Here is an 18,268-nt window from a genome sequence, read left to right as displayed (position 1 = left end):
TAATTAGAGGATCTCTGAGAGGGGAGTTGATAGTGCTGGCATATCTACAAATCTCAATAGGGGCATTTAGATAACCGTGTTAGATTTAACTCTGGAGTAACCGTCGGCAGCCGTCCGTCTTGAGAGACGATGGTGTAGCTTCTTAAGAGTCTATCTGCACCGCCGAGAATGGCTGTGCAGTCCAACTCGGGAGTGACACGGTATCTGTCTCCTCCCGTGTTGAATCGACATCTTGTGATGACGCTGGAGTGTCCTCTCCAGTGAAGCTGAAGCTACAGAGCCTGGGCAGGGTGATATGGAGGGTCTGCTGTTGCCCATGCAGCAGACCCCCCCTCTCTTCGCAGCTGAAGGATCCAAGGGAAAGATGGAGTCAATACAGCTTGGGTTCAGGTGCGCCGCAGGAGTTGCCGGTGTTGACTACAACGTCAAACCGCCTTAGGGACTCCAGCTCCGGATTTTCTGTCGGGGTTTACTCCCTTAGCCTTTCCCCTGAAGAGGTATGCCGCAAGGCAGCGGAGGTTTTTTGGAGTTAGAGTTTTCCTTCTCTGCTGGAGTAACCAGTAATGGAGAAACGGGGAAGAAGGAGAGGGGAGGGGGAGCTAATTGCATTAGGGCGGGGAAGCTAATCACTTTCAGTTTAGGGTGGGGAAGATAATCACTTTAGGGTGGCAATTTTAGGGTGGGGAAGCTAATCACATTAGGGTGGCAGTTTTAGGGTGGGGAAGATAATCACTTTAGGCTGGCAATTTCAGGGTGGGGAAGCTAAGACTATAAAACCAGTTTCCTTTGTCTACTTGGCGTGCACATTCTCTTGGCTGTGAGGGTGCGCCCGGCTCTGCAGACTTGTGAATAAAGGCCTCACTTTACTGCTCAAGTCCTGTGTCCCAGTTTTTATTGTGAGCGTTTCTCACAGTTTAAAACAACAGAAATTTATTCTCTACAGTGTTGGAGGTCAGAATTTTGAAATTTGTCTCACTGGGCTGCCATCAAGGTGTTGGCAGGGCCACTGCTCCCCATTGAGGCTCTAGGGCAGAATCTCTACCTTCCCTCTTCCAGCTTCAGGTGCCTGCCCACATTCCTTGGCTTATGGCCACTGTCATTCCAGTCTCTGTCTTGGTATTTTTGCTGCCTTCTCCTCTTCTGTTTTGTGAAATCTTCCTCTTTATAATAATGCATGTGATTGCATTTAGGACCCACCCAGATAATCCAGCCCAACTCAAGATTCTGAACCACATCTGTAGAGACCCTTTTGTTTTTGCTGTGTAAGGTAGCATTTACCGGTTCCAGGGAGTTGGACATTGAAATCTGTTGAAGGGCTGTCTTTTTTTCGGCCTACCACAGTGTAAAGACGACAGGTCCAAAATGGACTCACTTATAGGCTCCCTCAGAAATGGAATGTTAAGCCAGTCAATCAGGCATCACCTGATCAGCAGTCTTGATGTCAGCTGCTGAAGAGGCCCCTGCCATTCTCTAAAGGAAAGGAACTTTGCAATAAACAGCCCACCTTTTTTTTTGCCTAGTATAACTTCCTTGTTCTTGCTCCCTTCTACCTATAAGTTTTTCATTTTGTACATTTCTTTGGAACTCCTTTTTATCTGCTAAATCAGATGCTGTCTAATTTGAACCAATTTTTGTTCAAATAAACTCTTAACATTTTCAACATGCTTCAGCTTATCTTTTAACTCCACCAATCCTTTCCCTATCTCTTAATCAGTCCCGTCACCCTTCTCCCTGTATTAGTTATCTACATAACGAGCCATTCCCAGAATGTGTAGGTCAGCATTTTGAGCTGGGCTCAGGAGGGCCGTTCTTCTGTTAGTCTTGCCTGAGTTCACTTAGAAGCAGGCTGGTTCGAAGGCCTTCACTTGTATGTGACTGTGCAGACCCTAGTTTTCCAGCAGCAGAAGGGACTGCACAAGCATGTGAACTCGGGGAGTTGTGATTCATTGGAGGCCGTTAATTGAACAATTTCCTGCATCTCCCATTTTTAATACTTTCGGATATTCATGTTTATACAAAAGTATTCCCAGAATAAGTATATTGGAAAGATTCTTTGTTCTTTTATACACACTTTAAAAAGTATTAAACTCCTTTCACATTACTAACCCTTGAAGTTTATAAGAAAGATTAAGTATATTTATATTATATATAAAATGTAAAAACAATAATAAGCAACCAAGACAATTATAAGGAGTTACAAGTCCTTGTTGATGTGTGCTTGTGTTTTTGGTTATATTTTCATGCTGCATAGGTGATTAACAGGCAAGAAAAAATTTTATGCTTAACATTTAATCCCTAGGGAAGTCCTAACAACTGGCATAGCCAGCCATTGTATTGGGAGTCCTTCTGAAGGTAATTTTTATGCACCTGGAGAATTTCTGATTGTTTCAAAGCTGAGTTAAAATATCAAAGAAAAATAGAAATAGTGTTATTATTTTTCCTACTGTGCTCTTTAAAATGGATTGATTCTAGTCTTTATTTTTCTACCAGTTTTAAATAGCTACAGAAATCACATAGCCTAGGGGTATTTTTTACTTTAAAAAAAATTACTGCTTGCAAGTAACCATATGTGGCCAAATTGATTGCATGTGTTGATGAAATCTCTGGAAGAAGTAATCTTAGTCATATTTGCTACAAGACCTTCTTGTTCTCTGAGGAAACTGTCACTTTGGGAGGCTTGCACACAAAAACATTTTTTAAAGCAATGCAAAACAGCATGTGACCATAAAAACCCATAAAAATATTTTTCTTTGTCCTGAGTCCAAACCTAAGTGCTTGTGTGGGATTTCAGAATGATGTTTGTATATATATTCTGCCGAATCCCATTTTTGTGACATTTTTGAAGATAACAGATCAAAAGTTTTGCCAATTAATATTTATTTCATCATTTATAGTACAAATCTCAAAAGGAAAATGATAAGGACTTTCTGAAATTCACAATATGATTGGTGATTGAAATTGTCTGATAGCAAAATATCTAATTTTAACACCGTTTTGGTGTTTGAAAAAATATAGATCTATATTAAAGTGATTTTTATTTGTTTAATATATGCCTTACAAAAAGAAATGTGAAAAAATGATTTAAAGATTAAACTTTTTAGGCCTATTAAGAGAGAGTGAAATTTAGGTTGAAGAAGTGATATTTCAGAAAAAGCAAAACGAACAATCAGAAAAGGATTTTAGTTAAATATTTGGATTTAGTCGGAAGAGCACTGGCACCCTCCGGAGAAAACTGAGAACTGAGTGGTACTGTTGACGAGGCCTGTCACCATCTCATTATTACTGAGGCCCCACCTGGCCCTACTGGAAGGAAGTCTGGCCTTGCTCATGACCAAGTCTGGCCTTTTCCAAAAAACTTGCCTCACCTGAATGGAGACTGTGTGGTCATTTGTTCCAAAGACAGTTCTTCAGCACCTGGCCCAGCTCCCTGCTGAGCCTGCGCGCTCTGGAAGGGAGCCTCAGCCATTCCGAGTGAGTTTTCAACAAGCACCCTGCCTTCCCCCAGCATCCTGCCTTTCTTGCCTTGGATTGCCTCACCTTGACCTGGGAGCTGTGTGTTTTCTCCCTACCTATTCATTCCTGCTCTGGAAGGCCTTCCCTGTCCTCATGTGATACCTTTGTTGACCGATGTCAGGGCTTACCTGGGCTGTGTTGGCATTTGTTTTTGCATCTGCTCCCTTGCACTTTGGCTGTGTTAATTACTACAAAATCACCCTTGCAAGCAAAGGGGGACGGTCTTGCAGAACTGACTGTCTTTCTGTATAAGAGAGGGAAGAAGAAAGGCAGAGAGGGGATAAAAATCTGTTTGGGGCACTAGGCCAGCTGCTTCCCATATATAATCTCTATATTTAATTCCCATAACTCTCTATGAAGCAGGTGGTAATACTCCCATTAAGTAAGGGCACACAGTTAATAATGGGCAGTATTTTCCCAACAAAGACCATGCCTTTTCCACAACATGCTACTTCCTCACAAGTTTGGAACGTCTGCAGTGGAAAGATTCTGCATTTTCTGTATAACATCCAATGGCAGTAACTGAAATTGAGTGCTGAAGAACTTGAAATTTGGGACAGAGATATGTGAATGCTGATTAGGCTTTTGTTTGAACATGGAGACATTAAAATCTGATAAAGGGTGATAAAGATCCCAGAGAGTAGTAAGAATGGATGCGTACATGAGAACAGATCTGAAGGGAAGGACGTGTACTGAAGGCTTTGCAGAGTAAAGGAGACATTTCTATCATTGCGTAGAGGACATGGGACAAAGGCAAGAAAGATGAATGTAGTAAATAGAAAAAACAAAAAAGCTCCCCTTTCTCTCCTGCTTCTCCCCACCACAGAACAGGGCAAAACAAATGAAACAATCCGTGTAAACATTGACTTTAAATACTCAGGAAATTGGATGCTGATCAGTGTAGGAAGATTTGTTTGTGCCCGTGTGCCCTTACCTGGTGTTTTGTGAGCACAGGTATATACAGTCATTATGTTGGGCACAGATGATAGATTCACGTACTCCTGATGGATTATTCTTCTCTATCTCTAAAGTTCAGGGGCCAGTTCCTGTTCTGCCCCATTAAACCCGTTTATTCTTTGTTTTCTGCCTGAGTGGCCCCACCACCTCCCAGCTGTTCCTGCCACAAACCTGGGAAGTGACTCTGGATGCCTCCTTCTGTCTCACCCCAGCATCACCAAGCCCTGCCAGTTCTACTTAATCTTTCTGACATCTGTCCGCTGCCTTCCATGACCCCCACCACCATCCTAGACTAAGCCAACAGTATCTCCCGTGTGGACCACCACAATATCTCTGACTTCTTTTTTTACCTTCTTGATCCTTGCAATTCATTCTCTACACCGGAGGTCAGCAAACTTTTTCTGTAAAGAGCCGGATAATAAATATTTCTGGCTTGGCCAGCCCTCCAGTTTCTGTCTCAATTCTGCCATCGAAGGGGAAAGCAGCTCGAGCCAGTACCTAAACTAACGGGAGTGGGGTTCCAATAAAACTTTTATGTACCAAACAGACAGCAGCAAGGTTTGGTGTTGTAGCTCTTGTTTGCTGAGAATCCCTGCTCTATACTGGGGCTAGCGAATTGAATCATGCTGGACCCTTGCTTAGAGCTGTTTAAGTGCTTCTCACTGGTGCTCCTGGGGACAAATTGGTGATGCTTTGTCCTGTCCTCTGGAGCCCCTTCCTCTGTGATCATTTCCATCCGGTCTGACTGGCTTTATTTCATTCAGGTCCTTGAAAGCTCCGGGTTGCTTCCTGACTTGGGGCCTGTATACACGCTGTTTTCCTCTCTCTGGAAAACTCCACTTTCCTAACTCCCACTCAGGCCGTCTATTCTCAGCTCAGATGTCACTGCTCAGGGAAGTCTTCCCTGGCCTCCCTGAAAGATTAATTTAGGTTCTTCTGCTATATCCATACTTTTTTCTCCTGTAACTTTATCTAAATTTTAATTGAATAAATACTTGTATGATTCTTTGTCTAACATTTTAGCCCCTTTGCTTGGCTGTCAAGTCTGAGGGTCAGGGACCATTTCTGAAGTTCAGCTGTGAATTCTCCGCATCTAATCATGTTCCTTGAATGGTGGGCACTTGGCAAACATTTGTTAAATAAATAAATTTAAGTCTATAATTTCTACTTGAAACATGAAAATTGCTTTTAGAGAAACTGTTACAAATAGGAGAATCAAGGTGAAATAGAGATAGTTGTAGGGTTTGACTAGCAGCTGAGGGGGAGCACGGAACCTTTGCAAGAAAAACATTCAGGCTGAGCTATAGGAATCTACCCGCATTTGACTATTCTTGACCTTCCGAGAAAAGGCAGTTTCATGTGCCTCATTGTAATGCTCAGTGTTGTGTACCCTCTTTCTTATAGGTCCTTACTTCCAGTGCCTGAAAAACCCAGTGGAACCCACAGACACTAATGTAAGGTCACAGTGCCCACTTGGTTTCTCCCGAGGCCTCATCTCCCTCGTCCCCAGCCCCTGGCGATCGCCATTCTGTTGTGTGCTTCTTTGTCTGACTACTCTAGATACCTCATATAAGTGGAATCATGCAGTATTTGTTCTGAGACTGGCTTTTTCATTTAGCATAATGTCCTCAAGGCTCATCCAGGTTGTCACATAATGCTGGGTTTTCTTTTTTTAAATATAAGGCTGAATAATATTCCATTGTGTACATATACCACATTTTTTAATCCACTCACCTTGACTATTGTGAGCAGTACTGCAATGAACATGGCAGTTCAAACACTTCTTTAAGATTCTGAATGCAATTCCTTTGGATAAATATTTACTCAAAAACTGGGTTTGCTGGATCATATGGTAGTTGTGTTTTTCATTTTTTGAGGAAACTCCATGCTATTTTCCACAGTGACTGTACCATTTTTCATTCCCACCAATAGTGTATAAGGGTTCCAATTTCTCTCATATCTTCACTACACTTGTCTTTTTTTTTTTTTTTTAAGTAATAGCCATCTATGCTATAACAAAATACCACAGACTAGGTATCTTATAAACAACAAGCATTTATTTCTCAAGTTCTGGAGGCTGTAAGTCAGAGATAAGGGTGAATATTTTTTATTTCAATAATGTAATATATCCTCTCTACCGGGTTTTTGTTGTTTCTATTTCAAATACTTGTTTTTACTTATAGGATTTAAAATGTCCTACTCTTACCTTAATTTGTCTGATTTTTGTATTTTCTTTGGATTTGGAAATATAAATAAGTGATAAGAAACTTAACAGCTTTTAAAAATACTAGCAGTAACAAGTTACATATAATAGTGAGAAAATATTTCCCTTCACAATTATATACCCATGAACAGATTTAATAAGAAAGGCGCAACTCCTATGTGAAGAAAATGTACAACTTTATTGAAGGAGTTGAGTCAATGGGAATTGAATTCATATGTTTCATTAAGAATGTTTTTGACAAGATAAATCATCCAAATGCAGAATCTTAAATAGCTGACATTTCAGATTGTAGATATTATTTACTGGGGGTACATGTGAAATTAAAAGTGATTGGTTAATATTTAGTAACTTTATTTTTTCATCGAAGCCAGGTGCTTTGTATTTTATTTAGCAAAATATTTCAACATTCTTTTTACCTTTAAATGCTTATAGAATATTTATTTAAATTAACATTAAAGAATCTCTAAGGGAAAGGACAGGTGAAATATTAATACAAACTAATAAATATATTATAAGATCAGAAATTTGTAGTCTTTTGTGGGGGGGAGTGTGTATGTTTAATTATCTACTTGACCTTTTATGAGATTTTGTCTGTTATTTTACTGCCCTCTCCTCTTCATTGAAAAAAAACAAAACAAAACTCTAAAGGGCTTAGTCTTGAAGAAATAAATAAAAGAGTAGCAGAAGAAGAGTGAGATGGAATGGGAGATAAAATTAGAACAGTAGCAATCAGTAAAAATCTTGAAAGTACTTTAGTGAGAGAACTATAAACAAAATATGATAGTACATGTCCCATAAGAATCCATGATTACTCATAACTTATTCATAACTACATTAAAAATGTAGAGCTGTGAATAATTATTTAATGTATATTTAAATATTAAAAATTGAATTTAAAAATTGAGAGGAGCAATACACTTATAATCTGAATAGTTCTGGAGCCTTGTAGAGGTATTTCAGCAAGCCCTGAAATATCCTACCATCTTCCTGCATCTAATGTTGGATTCAGTACACATTAGCAGATATTTTTTGGGTCATGCAGTTTAACATTTATAGTGAATCTTACACCTGAGGCCACTATGATGGGTGTGCCTTTTGGTGGGTGGGCACTCAAGTTGGTTGGAGTGAGCCAACAATAAGGAAGAAAAGCACTCAGGTTTCTAAAGAGTTCTTCCATGATTTAAAAGTCAGTGTCTTTTGCTCTCTCCTTCTCTGCCCACTCTTGGTTTTGGAAGTTCCAAATATTCTTTCTCCATTCAAAGAGTGGTCTGCGAGCCAGCAGCATGGTTCCCCCGGGGACTTATAGGAGCTTCAGGCTCTCAGGCTGCACTCCAGACATGCTGAATTGCAACCTGCATCATAAGGGGATATTCAGGTGATTCATGGGCACATCCAAGCTTGAGGAGCCTGCCATAGGGGATAGGTGGACACTAGGCTGATATTTTCTATGCTCCTGGAAGAACTGGTTAATTTTCCAAACCCTCTTAGGTTCTATAGCTTTTTGAAAGATCTCAGGGGCACTGCAAAATCCTGTTAGAAGCTTCCATATGTCTTGAATAAGGAAGACTGTTTAATTATGTTAACAGTGTTAGTCATGGGCAATATAATATCCATTGATTGGTTGACTACTAGTTGTTGGGCATGGTACAAAATATCTATATATTTTCTCATTCAATCCTCACCAACCCAACAGAAGAGATTTTAGTAATCCAATTTACAGAAACGAACACCAAGATAGGGTAAAGGGTTACTTGCTCAAGGTTAGATATACTATCTTAGAACTGAAATTCAAACTCAAGTCTGTTTCACCTAAGTCCATGCTCTCTAACTCCCTAACTTTTTTGTTTTAAGATTTTATTTTTTAGAGAGATGAGAAGGAAGGGAGAAAGAGAGGGAGAGAAACACCTATGTGTGAGAGATACATCACCTGGTTGCCTCTCACACGCCCCCATCTGGGGACCTGGCCCGCAATCCGGGCGTGGGCCCCGACCGGGAACCTAACTGGTGACCTTTTGGTTCACAGGCCAGCTCTCAATCCACTGAGCTACAGCAGCCGGGACAATCCAACCCCCTAACTTTTTTTAAAAAAACACTGCTATGTCGCTGCCAGGCCGCTGTGTTTTATTTGTAGTAAGGAAGGACATGGACCAGTCTCCTCTTTGTCTGGGATCAGAAAACAAGCCTGTGTAAGAAGTTGAAGTTGTTACTTATAGTGGCTGTGATTTCCCTCTTTATAAATGTCTAGATAAGGTTCCTTAAATTTGTAAAATCTTTACATAATGTTGTGGATTCTTTCTGCAAATGTAAAGGAAAAGAATTCATAGTTTTGTTTAAATCAAAATTTCAAAAAGTCCATGACCCATAAATTGTTAAGAACCATCACCCTACATGGTCTGTATTTCAATGACTTTCAGCCTTTGGAATTCCACCTGTCTGCTGGTGTCCTTGAACTTCTATTTATAACTAGACTTCCCCTGCATGTATCTCCAAACTCATTCCTTCTCAGTCCTGGAAGGGCATCCAAATCACTTCTAGATCTTCTAGAAATACAGATGCTTGGTCCCCTTCTCAGACCTTTTGACATATGGTCTCTGGGAATGGAGCTCAGAAATCTGTGTGAATAAGAAGCACAATCATTCTGACATAGAGAGTTCTAAGCCAGCACAATTTTCTTTAGAAACCTTTGTGCAAAAAACTGGATACTTCATGCGTACCCTCGTGTGGAATAATCTGGAGGAAGACCTGGAGTGGAGGAAAACCTGGAGTAGACCCAGTCCTCCCGCAGGGGATCATCACCAGCTAGGCATGGCCTTTCTTGTGCTAAGGCATGCAGGAAGAACCACAAGCATCTTTTGGCCTTTTATTGTCCTTTGAAAAGATTCTAGTGCATTGCCTAATGCTTTTGAGACTGGTGTATGTTCAGTGCTCTGAGTCTTTAGTTGTGATGTTGAAAAAAAACCAACATCCTGAAGATGTTTTGACAAATCAGTTTGACATTTGCATTACCTTCTTCCTGAGAGAATTAAAAAGACAATTCCAAGGAGTTCCTGGAAAAAGACCGTTCAACGGATTATTCTGGGTTGTTAATGTTGCTACCACTTCATCTGTTTAATGGCAAATTGAAGTTTTTCTTTTTTATTCACTTGTGTCTGCTGGAAATGTTTGACACTTTCCAGCCCCAAAGGTTCTTATGACATCACTATTACTCATCCTCTCATCTATTCACTTTTGAAATAGGATGAGTTGTTCATTCATGGGCATAAAGAGAGCTGATTGGTGGAAATGGACTTGTGGTTTTCCATTATGTTTTGTAATCATGACTTGGTTCACTGTGATGATCTACCATTTTCTCTTCGTTTCAGAGAACTGTCAGAGTTGTCAACCAACACTTATTGAGAACTATGGTTTGGCTTTACTCTTTTGCCTTTCCTTTGTTTCTTTTCTGCCCTCCCTTCTTTATTTTCCCTCATCTCTTAGGTAGTAGAGGGATCTATTTTTATAACCACGCTCAACTTCTTTCCATTGTTTCTTTGGCCTCTGGAGAGTTGTATTTCTTTTAGGAATATGTTCAGTACTTTAGGCTGCTAAGATGTGCTAAAAACATGAGCCAATTAATGATGTTCTTATTGACATGTTCTAGAAACTTGCAGAGTTCATTCTGTGAGAATGATTTATAGGCTATATGTTAGAAGGCCAAACAAGTGGAAACAGTTAGCTCTAATGTCTGAACCCCAGGTTTACAATGGAGGGAGGAAGATAATTGATTAAAAGGCCCATCTGTTTCAAACATGTTTCCAACTTGCTTGCATAGTTGTTTGTGAAACAGATCAGTTCAGCGATTGTGCTGTTCATCTAGCTATTTTGTTTATTTCTCAAAATCATTGATTGTGTGCACATTTTGCCGTGATATCTGAAAAACTGGATTTTATTTTTGGACACGCTAGTTAATTCAACAATGTGTTCAGTACATTGCATGTACTAGGAACATGTATTTTGAATTTGTCTCCATCGCTGAGAATTGTGTAATTGGTGAGTTAAGTACATAATTTCACACGAGTGGACTTATACTTAGGCAATAATTTGATGTTATTGAAAGAATACATTAATCGGAATGTGAGTTCATCTCTATTTACAGAATGAAAGAGTGAAGTGCTCTGTTAGTATAAGCAAGTTCTTTCTTTTTCATCCAGATCATGAGGATGTACAGCATAAGAAGAATAGTTAATAATATCATATTCCCTCACTCATAGTGGGTATTATGTTCCAGACCCCCCTGCGAAGTAGGAACCTTAATTTATTCTACACTCTTAAACCTACGTAACTTTAACAACATATGTATACTGTACCGCAAAATCCTGCAATATAGCAAAAAATCTGCGATAAATAATTAAATATAATATTTAAAAAAATCCCGCGATACAGTGAGGCCACGATAAGTGAACCGCGATATAGCGAGGGACTACTGTAATGTTGTAAAGTGACTTGTTATGGTGATCTCTCTCTTTGTAAGGTATAAAAATGTTGAATCATTATGTTGTACATCTGAAACTAAGATATCATATTATATATCAGTTATAACTTTAAAAAATGTTCTTTCTTAAAATACCATTAACATACTTACTTTTTCTAAATAGTGATGCTGTGCTTATGTAGAATTTCACAGTTTACAATTCACTTTCACATTTATCTCATTTTTCACTAGATCTTTTTCCTCTGCTGTTCTCTTCCCATATAGAGGTCATTGAATAATTGACTCTAAGATTTCAAAGAAAACTTAAAAGTTTTCTGATCCATAATTCTACCCAGTGTTCAACCAGTCAACTGTTTCTAACAGGAAAAAATGTTAGAGAGACAGACAGGCTGACCATTGGATCAAATAAAAGGGCGAAAGAAAAATTTTCTTTTTATGGGAAAGGCAGACAGCATTTTTTCCTTTTGCCCCTTTGCATGACTTTTTTTTTTTTTTTTTTTTAGGCTCAGCCTATTGGGCCCATGGACTTCTGCTTTAGGGGCTCTCTGGACACTTTCAGGCTGTTCATTTCAACCATTTGGGGCCTTTGTTAATGTATCAGTCAGTTTCAGACTTCATCTACATGCCAAGCCTAAGGCTTGTGAGTTTCTGGGGGTTTAATTTCTTTACATGTGTTTTGTTGTTGTTGTTGTTGTTGTTGTTTTACTGATTTAGTTATTTCTAAACACAATACACAGTGGGGCAAATTAAGAGATATAAGTATGGAACTTAAAATCATTTGTATGCTCTGGTTTGGAACTTACTGAATTATTTCTGACTTCCATAAAATTCTGGAGTCTATCTTTAAAAACTTGTAAGTTATTCTTATCTTGTGCTTATGTGAGTGAATACACATCTAGTCAGGTGCATTAATTGTTCTGTGATGTAGGTGGAAAAGATAGGAACTTGGCCCAACCAGGCTGGGTTTGGTTTGTGAGGTGATTATCTTTTAGCAGTGGCTTGCTCGATGATTGTGTGTCCTGCGAAGTGACTGGAAACCATATAGTTACACGAAATTGTAGAAAAATGGATGCAACAGGGAAACTGTACTTTCTGAGCCGATGCAACGCACCCTGTGCAAATACGATGACTGCTCAGCTGCAAGATCAGGAACTGAGGGTAACTACCGTGTAAAAAGGAAAATGAATTAGATACTGAGTGAGGAAAGTAAGATGAATGTACAAACAGCCATCCTCAAGTGTACTGACAATAGTTCTCAATGCTTTTTCTTCCTGTTGCGAGGAGAGGGATGAGCATGGTACCTGTGCAGTACCGACTGTATCCACAAGGAATGACGTACCTGCTAAACCTGGGATTTGCTCTCTGTAGACACTGTAAACAGGCATGCATGCGTCATCCATGTAACAATCTGTGGTAAACTCTATCTGGATTGCCTCAGAAAAGAAAATTAAGTGATAATGAAAAGCTGTCACTCCTTTGTTAAATAAATTGAAGTTAAATTGACACAGGAAAGCTTATTCAAAGTCAAAAGACTTTTTATCTCTGTTTCTGGATTAAAAATTCTGAAGGCAGTCTCTTCGGAAACCTTTGTTCAGAATTTACAAAAGAAATAGCCTAGGAAGCTGCTTGTCTAGAGAGGTTTTGTGGTTCTCTCGTGACCATGGAGATTAATCTGCTCCCTGGCGAATCAGCTGCCTTCATTCCCAAAGAAGAATTACCGGCCCTGCCTGAGAATTTCGGATACAGCAACAAGCACCGAGTCCTCTAAATGTCTGGCACGGGGTCCGGGCTCCCTGACACTGACTCAAGGCCCCTTCGGCTATTCATTTATGCTCTTCCCTGTTCCAGAAAGGTGTCCCGCACGCTGGCTGCACCTGCATCTCAGGAGCTGGGAGGATGGGTTTAAAAGCAAGACCATTCATTTGCTCATTTACTTGGGAATTTATTTGCTGGCCACTTACTGTGCTCTTATTGTGTTTCCACCTCTATGGATGATATGCTAGTGAGCTAAAATAGATGCCACTTCTGTCCAAGTAGACCATGCAGTCTTGGGGTGAAGGAATTAAACAAGTAACCACACTGATTAATGTGTGTTTTCAAACTGAGATATTAAAAATAACAAAGTAACTGGACTTAGACTAAACATACTCTGAGAAAACTGTATTTATCCATGATCAGAAGGATGTGAGGTCCAGATATGTGTGTGAGAAGAGCCCATCATAAGCAAAACCCCTGCGGCCAAAGGAAGTGTGGCTGAAGGGGGTGGGTGGGTAGGAGCACTGATGGTGCCTTAGAAGGCGGGGGACAGGGGTCAGCCAAGACCACATGGGAGTTAGGAATCTTGTAGAGAATTTTTGGGCTTTATGGTAAAAACAAAAGGAAAGTTAACTGACAGATATTTAGGTGTTAGAGGGGACCCAAAGGGGGCTGTGTTTGAAAAGATGACTAATTCTGGCTTTGGGAGAGCAAAGGGCCAGAGAGGGGCCAGAGAGACAGTAGGAGTACTCCAGTTTAGAACCCAGAAGCTAGTTGTTGATGCTCCAGCATTTCTTCATCATTGCCTTTTTCCTGAACACTCTTCTGGGAGTGTCTGTGTGCCCTAGACTATGCTTCTTGAGTTTAGGAATGCTGCTTTATTCGCTTTTGGGTTCCTTGTAGTGTCTGACACAGGAATTTGCATATATACTTCCAACAAATACTATAGTTAATCTGTTGCTCTTCTCTAGCTCACAAGACAGGTCTGCAGGCTTAAAAGAAGACAACCCGTCTGTATTCTGGTGATAGCATTATCTAGCAATCTAATTTATTCCTGAAGACAGAGGAAGATAAAAATACCCTTGCCTTTTCTATTGCTAACTCATACAGGCCACATATGACTATCGTCTATAAAGTGACCTTTATAGATCTACCTTCATATCAACCTAAAGCATTGCTATTATTATTACCATCTCCTCACAAATACAATAGACATATTAGGAGACATTTGTTCCTGAGGGCAATTTCCTACAGGGTTTGAGAAGCAAACCATATTGGAAATGTTCTGAGTTTGAAAATCGGGAGTTGCAAACCTAAATGAGTAAAGAGAGTGGTGCTGCCTGAGGCAGAACTGGGAGAGCCTGTGTTACCCCAAAGCATTCACAATCAAATACAAAATACACCATGACAGCCTCACAAAATATTGGCAGGTAAGTGCCTATGCATTTGCCGTTTCTCCTTTAAATGAATAAAGTTTTTTGTTTTTGTTTTTGTTTTAATCCAGAGAAGTAATAGAAAATGTCAGTGTGCCCTTATGGGTCGCGGGCCAAGCTCTTCTGAGTGCCTGAAGCTTCAAAGCTGTGCTGGGTTAAGGGCGCGGGAGGAGAGCGCCTCCAGCGGTGCAGCGTTCGCAGGGAACTGCAAAGCAGGCGCTGATGTCCCTGCCTCCTCCGTCTCTATGTCCTTTTATGACGGACTGCTCCAGTTTCTCCTGTGCTGCCCTCAAATGAACACATCCGCTGAGGGGAAGGTGTAAGGCACCTGAGTTTGACAGGAAGGAAGCCGGTTCTCATGCCTTTGGAAATCAAAAGCAAAGAAAACATCTCTTGTCGCACATTTCCTGGGCATGTCGCGTGGAGGTCGTTTTATTAAAGACTTTCCCTGAAAGTAAAAATGAGGGGCATATAAATAGCACTTCAAAGAAGATCAGCTTAAGCTCAGGCTGCGAGGTCACACAGGACATGGTATTCTGTGGCTAGCGGTCACTTAAACCACACACTCAGGAATGTGCTGCAAAGAATATTAGATGACATCATTCCAGGAGAAAAATAATTCCGATTTTTTTTTTTTAAACCAGGGTGAGCAGTCCTAGTGAGTTTGTAAATGGGAGGATCTTTCCCACCATCAAAATCGGGCCTGGGGGATGGATGAAGCACAGAGAAGCAGAGCAACGGGATTAGCTAAGGGCACTTCGCTGTTTTAGTTCTCCTGAAATGCAATGGCGAGCAGCGGAAGTGCGCAATGGTGATTTCTGTTGGAATTCTGAGCCCTTCAGTGAAACGTCCTCTTTAGGCTGCGTTCGCACAATAACAATAATACAAGTATCTGTTCTTCCCCATTTTAGTGGGCTACTGTAAAGAGAAAACTAGAGTATGTGTGCTAAAGCACCCCACAATGACAAGATAATATATAATAATAATAATATTAAAATAATTATAGCAAACACATAGCATTTGTTACTTGACAGGCACTGTTCTAAGCATTTACACTGATTATTTCGCATACTTCTTATATTCGCCTGATGAGGTAGAATCTATCATCTGATTTACACATGGGTAAACAGAGCCACAGAGTCAAAGTAATTTTCTCAAGTCCAGCCGGTAAGAATTGGTGCTAGGATTTTAACACACATAGTTTAGCTTCAGGAGTTTAATCGCTATGGTTAAAAAAAAAAGAAACTAACTAAAAAAGCATAGACTTTCAGCAAAATGATAAAATAAGCGTTTGAATCCTGGCTTTATGGCTGTGTAACTGCTCAGGCCTCTTAAGCAGTCAGAACGTCAATTTGCTCATCTTAAAACAGATGGATAATAATACCTGCTTTAGATGTTTGGTGAGGACTAGACAAGGAATCATGCCAAGTTCAGTGTTTAACCAGTAGGAGGCAAGCAATGTATTGCTGTTATTGTTACTGGGGAAGCAGTGATGTATTTGTCTGCTTGGGCTGCCATAAAAGCATAACACAGACTGGGTGACTTAAACAACAGAAATTAATTTTCTCGCAGTTCTGGTGGCTCAAAATCTGAGGTCAAGGTGCCAGCAGGGTTGTTTTCTGATGAGACCACTCCTGGCTGGTGGGCAGCTGCCTTCTGCCCGTGTCCTCACACTGGGAGAGAGGAGGAAGATCTCTGGTGTCTCTTTCCATTCTTATAAGTACACCAGTCCTGCTGGATTATAGCCCCATCCTTATGACCTCATTTAACCTTAACTCTCTCCTTAAACATTCAGTCACCAAATACAGTCACAGTGGTGGTTAGGGCTTCAACGCACGAGTTTGGGAGATGTAATTCAGTCCACAGGAAGTGGGTAACTAGGGAGAGAGACATAGAAGAGCAGAAGGAGTGTGGAGTATTTTGATATTTAAGGTAGATCTCTTAGGCATCAGCTCTGGAGGGAAAAGTTGTCAGCTATGTGTAATAAATTAGTAGATATACAATATTTTTGGCACTGTATGTCATTTGCCTTCTAATGGTGCTATAGAAAACACCTCTATACTATTTTATCTTGTAGGTGAGCCTGAATTTAAATACATTGGGAATATGCATGGTAATGAGGCTGTTGGACGGGAACTGCTCATTTTTCTGGCCCAGCACCTGTGCAACGAATACCAAAAAGGGAACGAGACAATAGTCAAGCTGATCCATAACACTCGGATTCACATCATGCCTTCGCTGAACCCTGATGGCTTTGAGAAGGCAGCGTCTCAGGTGAGTGCGCGCCAGCTCAGAGTGGGGTGTGCTTTCATTTCGTATGTTTGCGCATGGGCTTATCTACAAGTGGTGCGCTCACATGAGGCTTACAGACGGTGCAGCAGGGGAGTGGAAGACGTATGTCTTGCTGGTAAGAAAAATATTCAGAGGGTAAAGGCTGTTGGGTGAGAGTTTCTTCAGCAAAGATTGCAAATGAGAACTATTGTTAACAAATCAGTATTTAATCAATATTTTTTGCGTATTGTTAAATAAATCATATTTACTTATCCATGGTTGTGACTAGGTCAATATCCTAAAAATCTACAAATATGAAAAATATCTACTGCTCTGTATTGGAGAATAATGCAGTTGCTGAATCTCAGCGATTTTCGGCCTTTTTCATCTCATGACGCACATGAACTAATTACTGAAATTCTGTGGCACACCAAAGAATACTATATTTTTGGCTGATCTGACAAAAAAAGTGGGTATCATTTTGATTCACTCACACCAGCCGTCTGTTGTTGTGTTGGCTGTTGTCTGTCATTTTTAAAATTTGACGACCTAAGGGAAAAGAGGTCATTGCCTCTGACTAAATAGGCATTGCACGCTTTAAAACTTCTTGAGGCTCAGTTGAAAATTGCTGCATTATCTGAATGAATTGATGTCATTGCGCCCTCTACTGAAACCAAGGAATAAATTTTTTTTTTTTTGGCCAGATCAATGGTTCACTGATGTTTAATCCTCTTCTAGGTATGATGAGTAAAGTAGAAAAACAAAACAAAACAAAACAAAAAACCTCTCCTACCTCTAAACTAATATTAATTTAATATATTTTAACTGTAAGAGAAACTGGAAATTAATGACACTTTAAGAGAATATATAGTATGTATTCCCTTTTTGTTTGGACAGGAACATTACATTTGCTCTTTTCTACAGTTTCAAATAATTTTCTTATATATCAACATAATAAAGTATATAGTTGCTATGTTTATATAAAGTTAAGAAGTCAATTTATACCTTAAAAATAATAGATCCAGTGACCTGAGAGTTTGACATTGTAAGAAACTGCAGACAGGCATTGTTATATAATTTCTAAAGTTACAAGAGAAGAATTCTAGTAACATAGAGAATTAAATTATTTAATATTTTAAGGTGATATTCAGAACTGAAGACAGAATGGACAAAATATTATCATTGCTGTTTTCTATCTTGTATAATTTTATTTCTCACAAAGGTATCTGAGCTTATATGACCTCAGAAATAGGGAAATTATATAATAGATTTGATATTATTTAGTAGTAAAATGAAAATCTACATTATGGAATATAAATTGATATCTTAGAAATTCATTAAATTTTCAGGTTATACTTAGTGAAATGAAGGGTTTAAGGTTGAACAGAAATTTCTCAACTTACAAGCTCCAGAACTTTTGTTCTAGAGCTTATATTCTTTTTTCATGAAGGCCATAGAACAAGAGTTCTAGAGTTCATGTTTTTTTCATGAAAACTGTAAGAGGGAGGTATATTGTTATTATATAAATAGTTAATGTTAAACTCATTTTAAGCTTTTGAACTTATTTAGTAATTTATTCTTTTGTATATTTAATAATAGATTGCTATGATTTACAGAGGCAATGAATATTTACTTAGACATTAG

At 39.5% G+C, this 18,268-nt stretch overlaps 1 protein-coding gene across 1 annotated transcript in view; it reads left to right on the top strand.

The window, feature by feature from the left end:
* The window catches only part of CPE (carboxypeptidase E), an 87,444-nt gene that overhangs the window by 44,990 nt on the left and 24,186 nt on the right, over positions 1-18,268 (top strand). Inside the window, exon 2 of the mRNA XM_090288823.1 lies at positions 16,431-16,627. Within this exon, the coding sequence (XP_090144949.1) occupies positions 16,431-16,627 (197 nt within the window). The remainder of the gene's footprint in view (positions 1-16,430; positions 16,628-18,268) is intronic.

This window comes from Furipterus horrens, unplaced genomic scaffold (genome assembly GCF_987537825.1).
Source record: "Furipterus horrens unplaced genomic scaffold, mFurHor1.1.pri manual_scaffold_10, whole genome shotgun sequence".
NCBI lineage: Eukaryota > Metazoa > Chordata > Mammalia > Chiroptera > Furipteridae > Furipterus > Furipterus horrens.
This window is presented reverse-complemented; position numbering and strand designations above follow the sequence as displayed.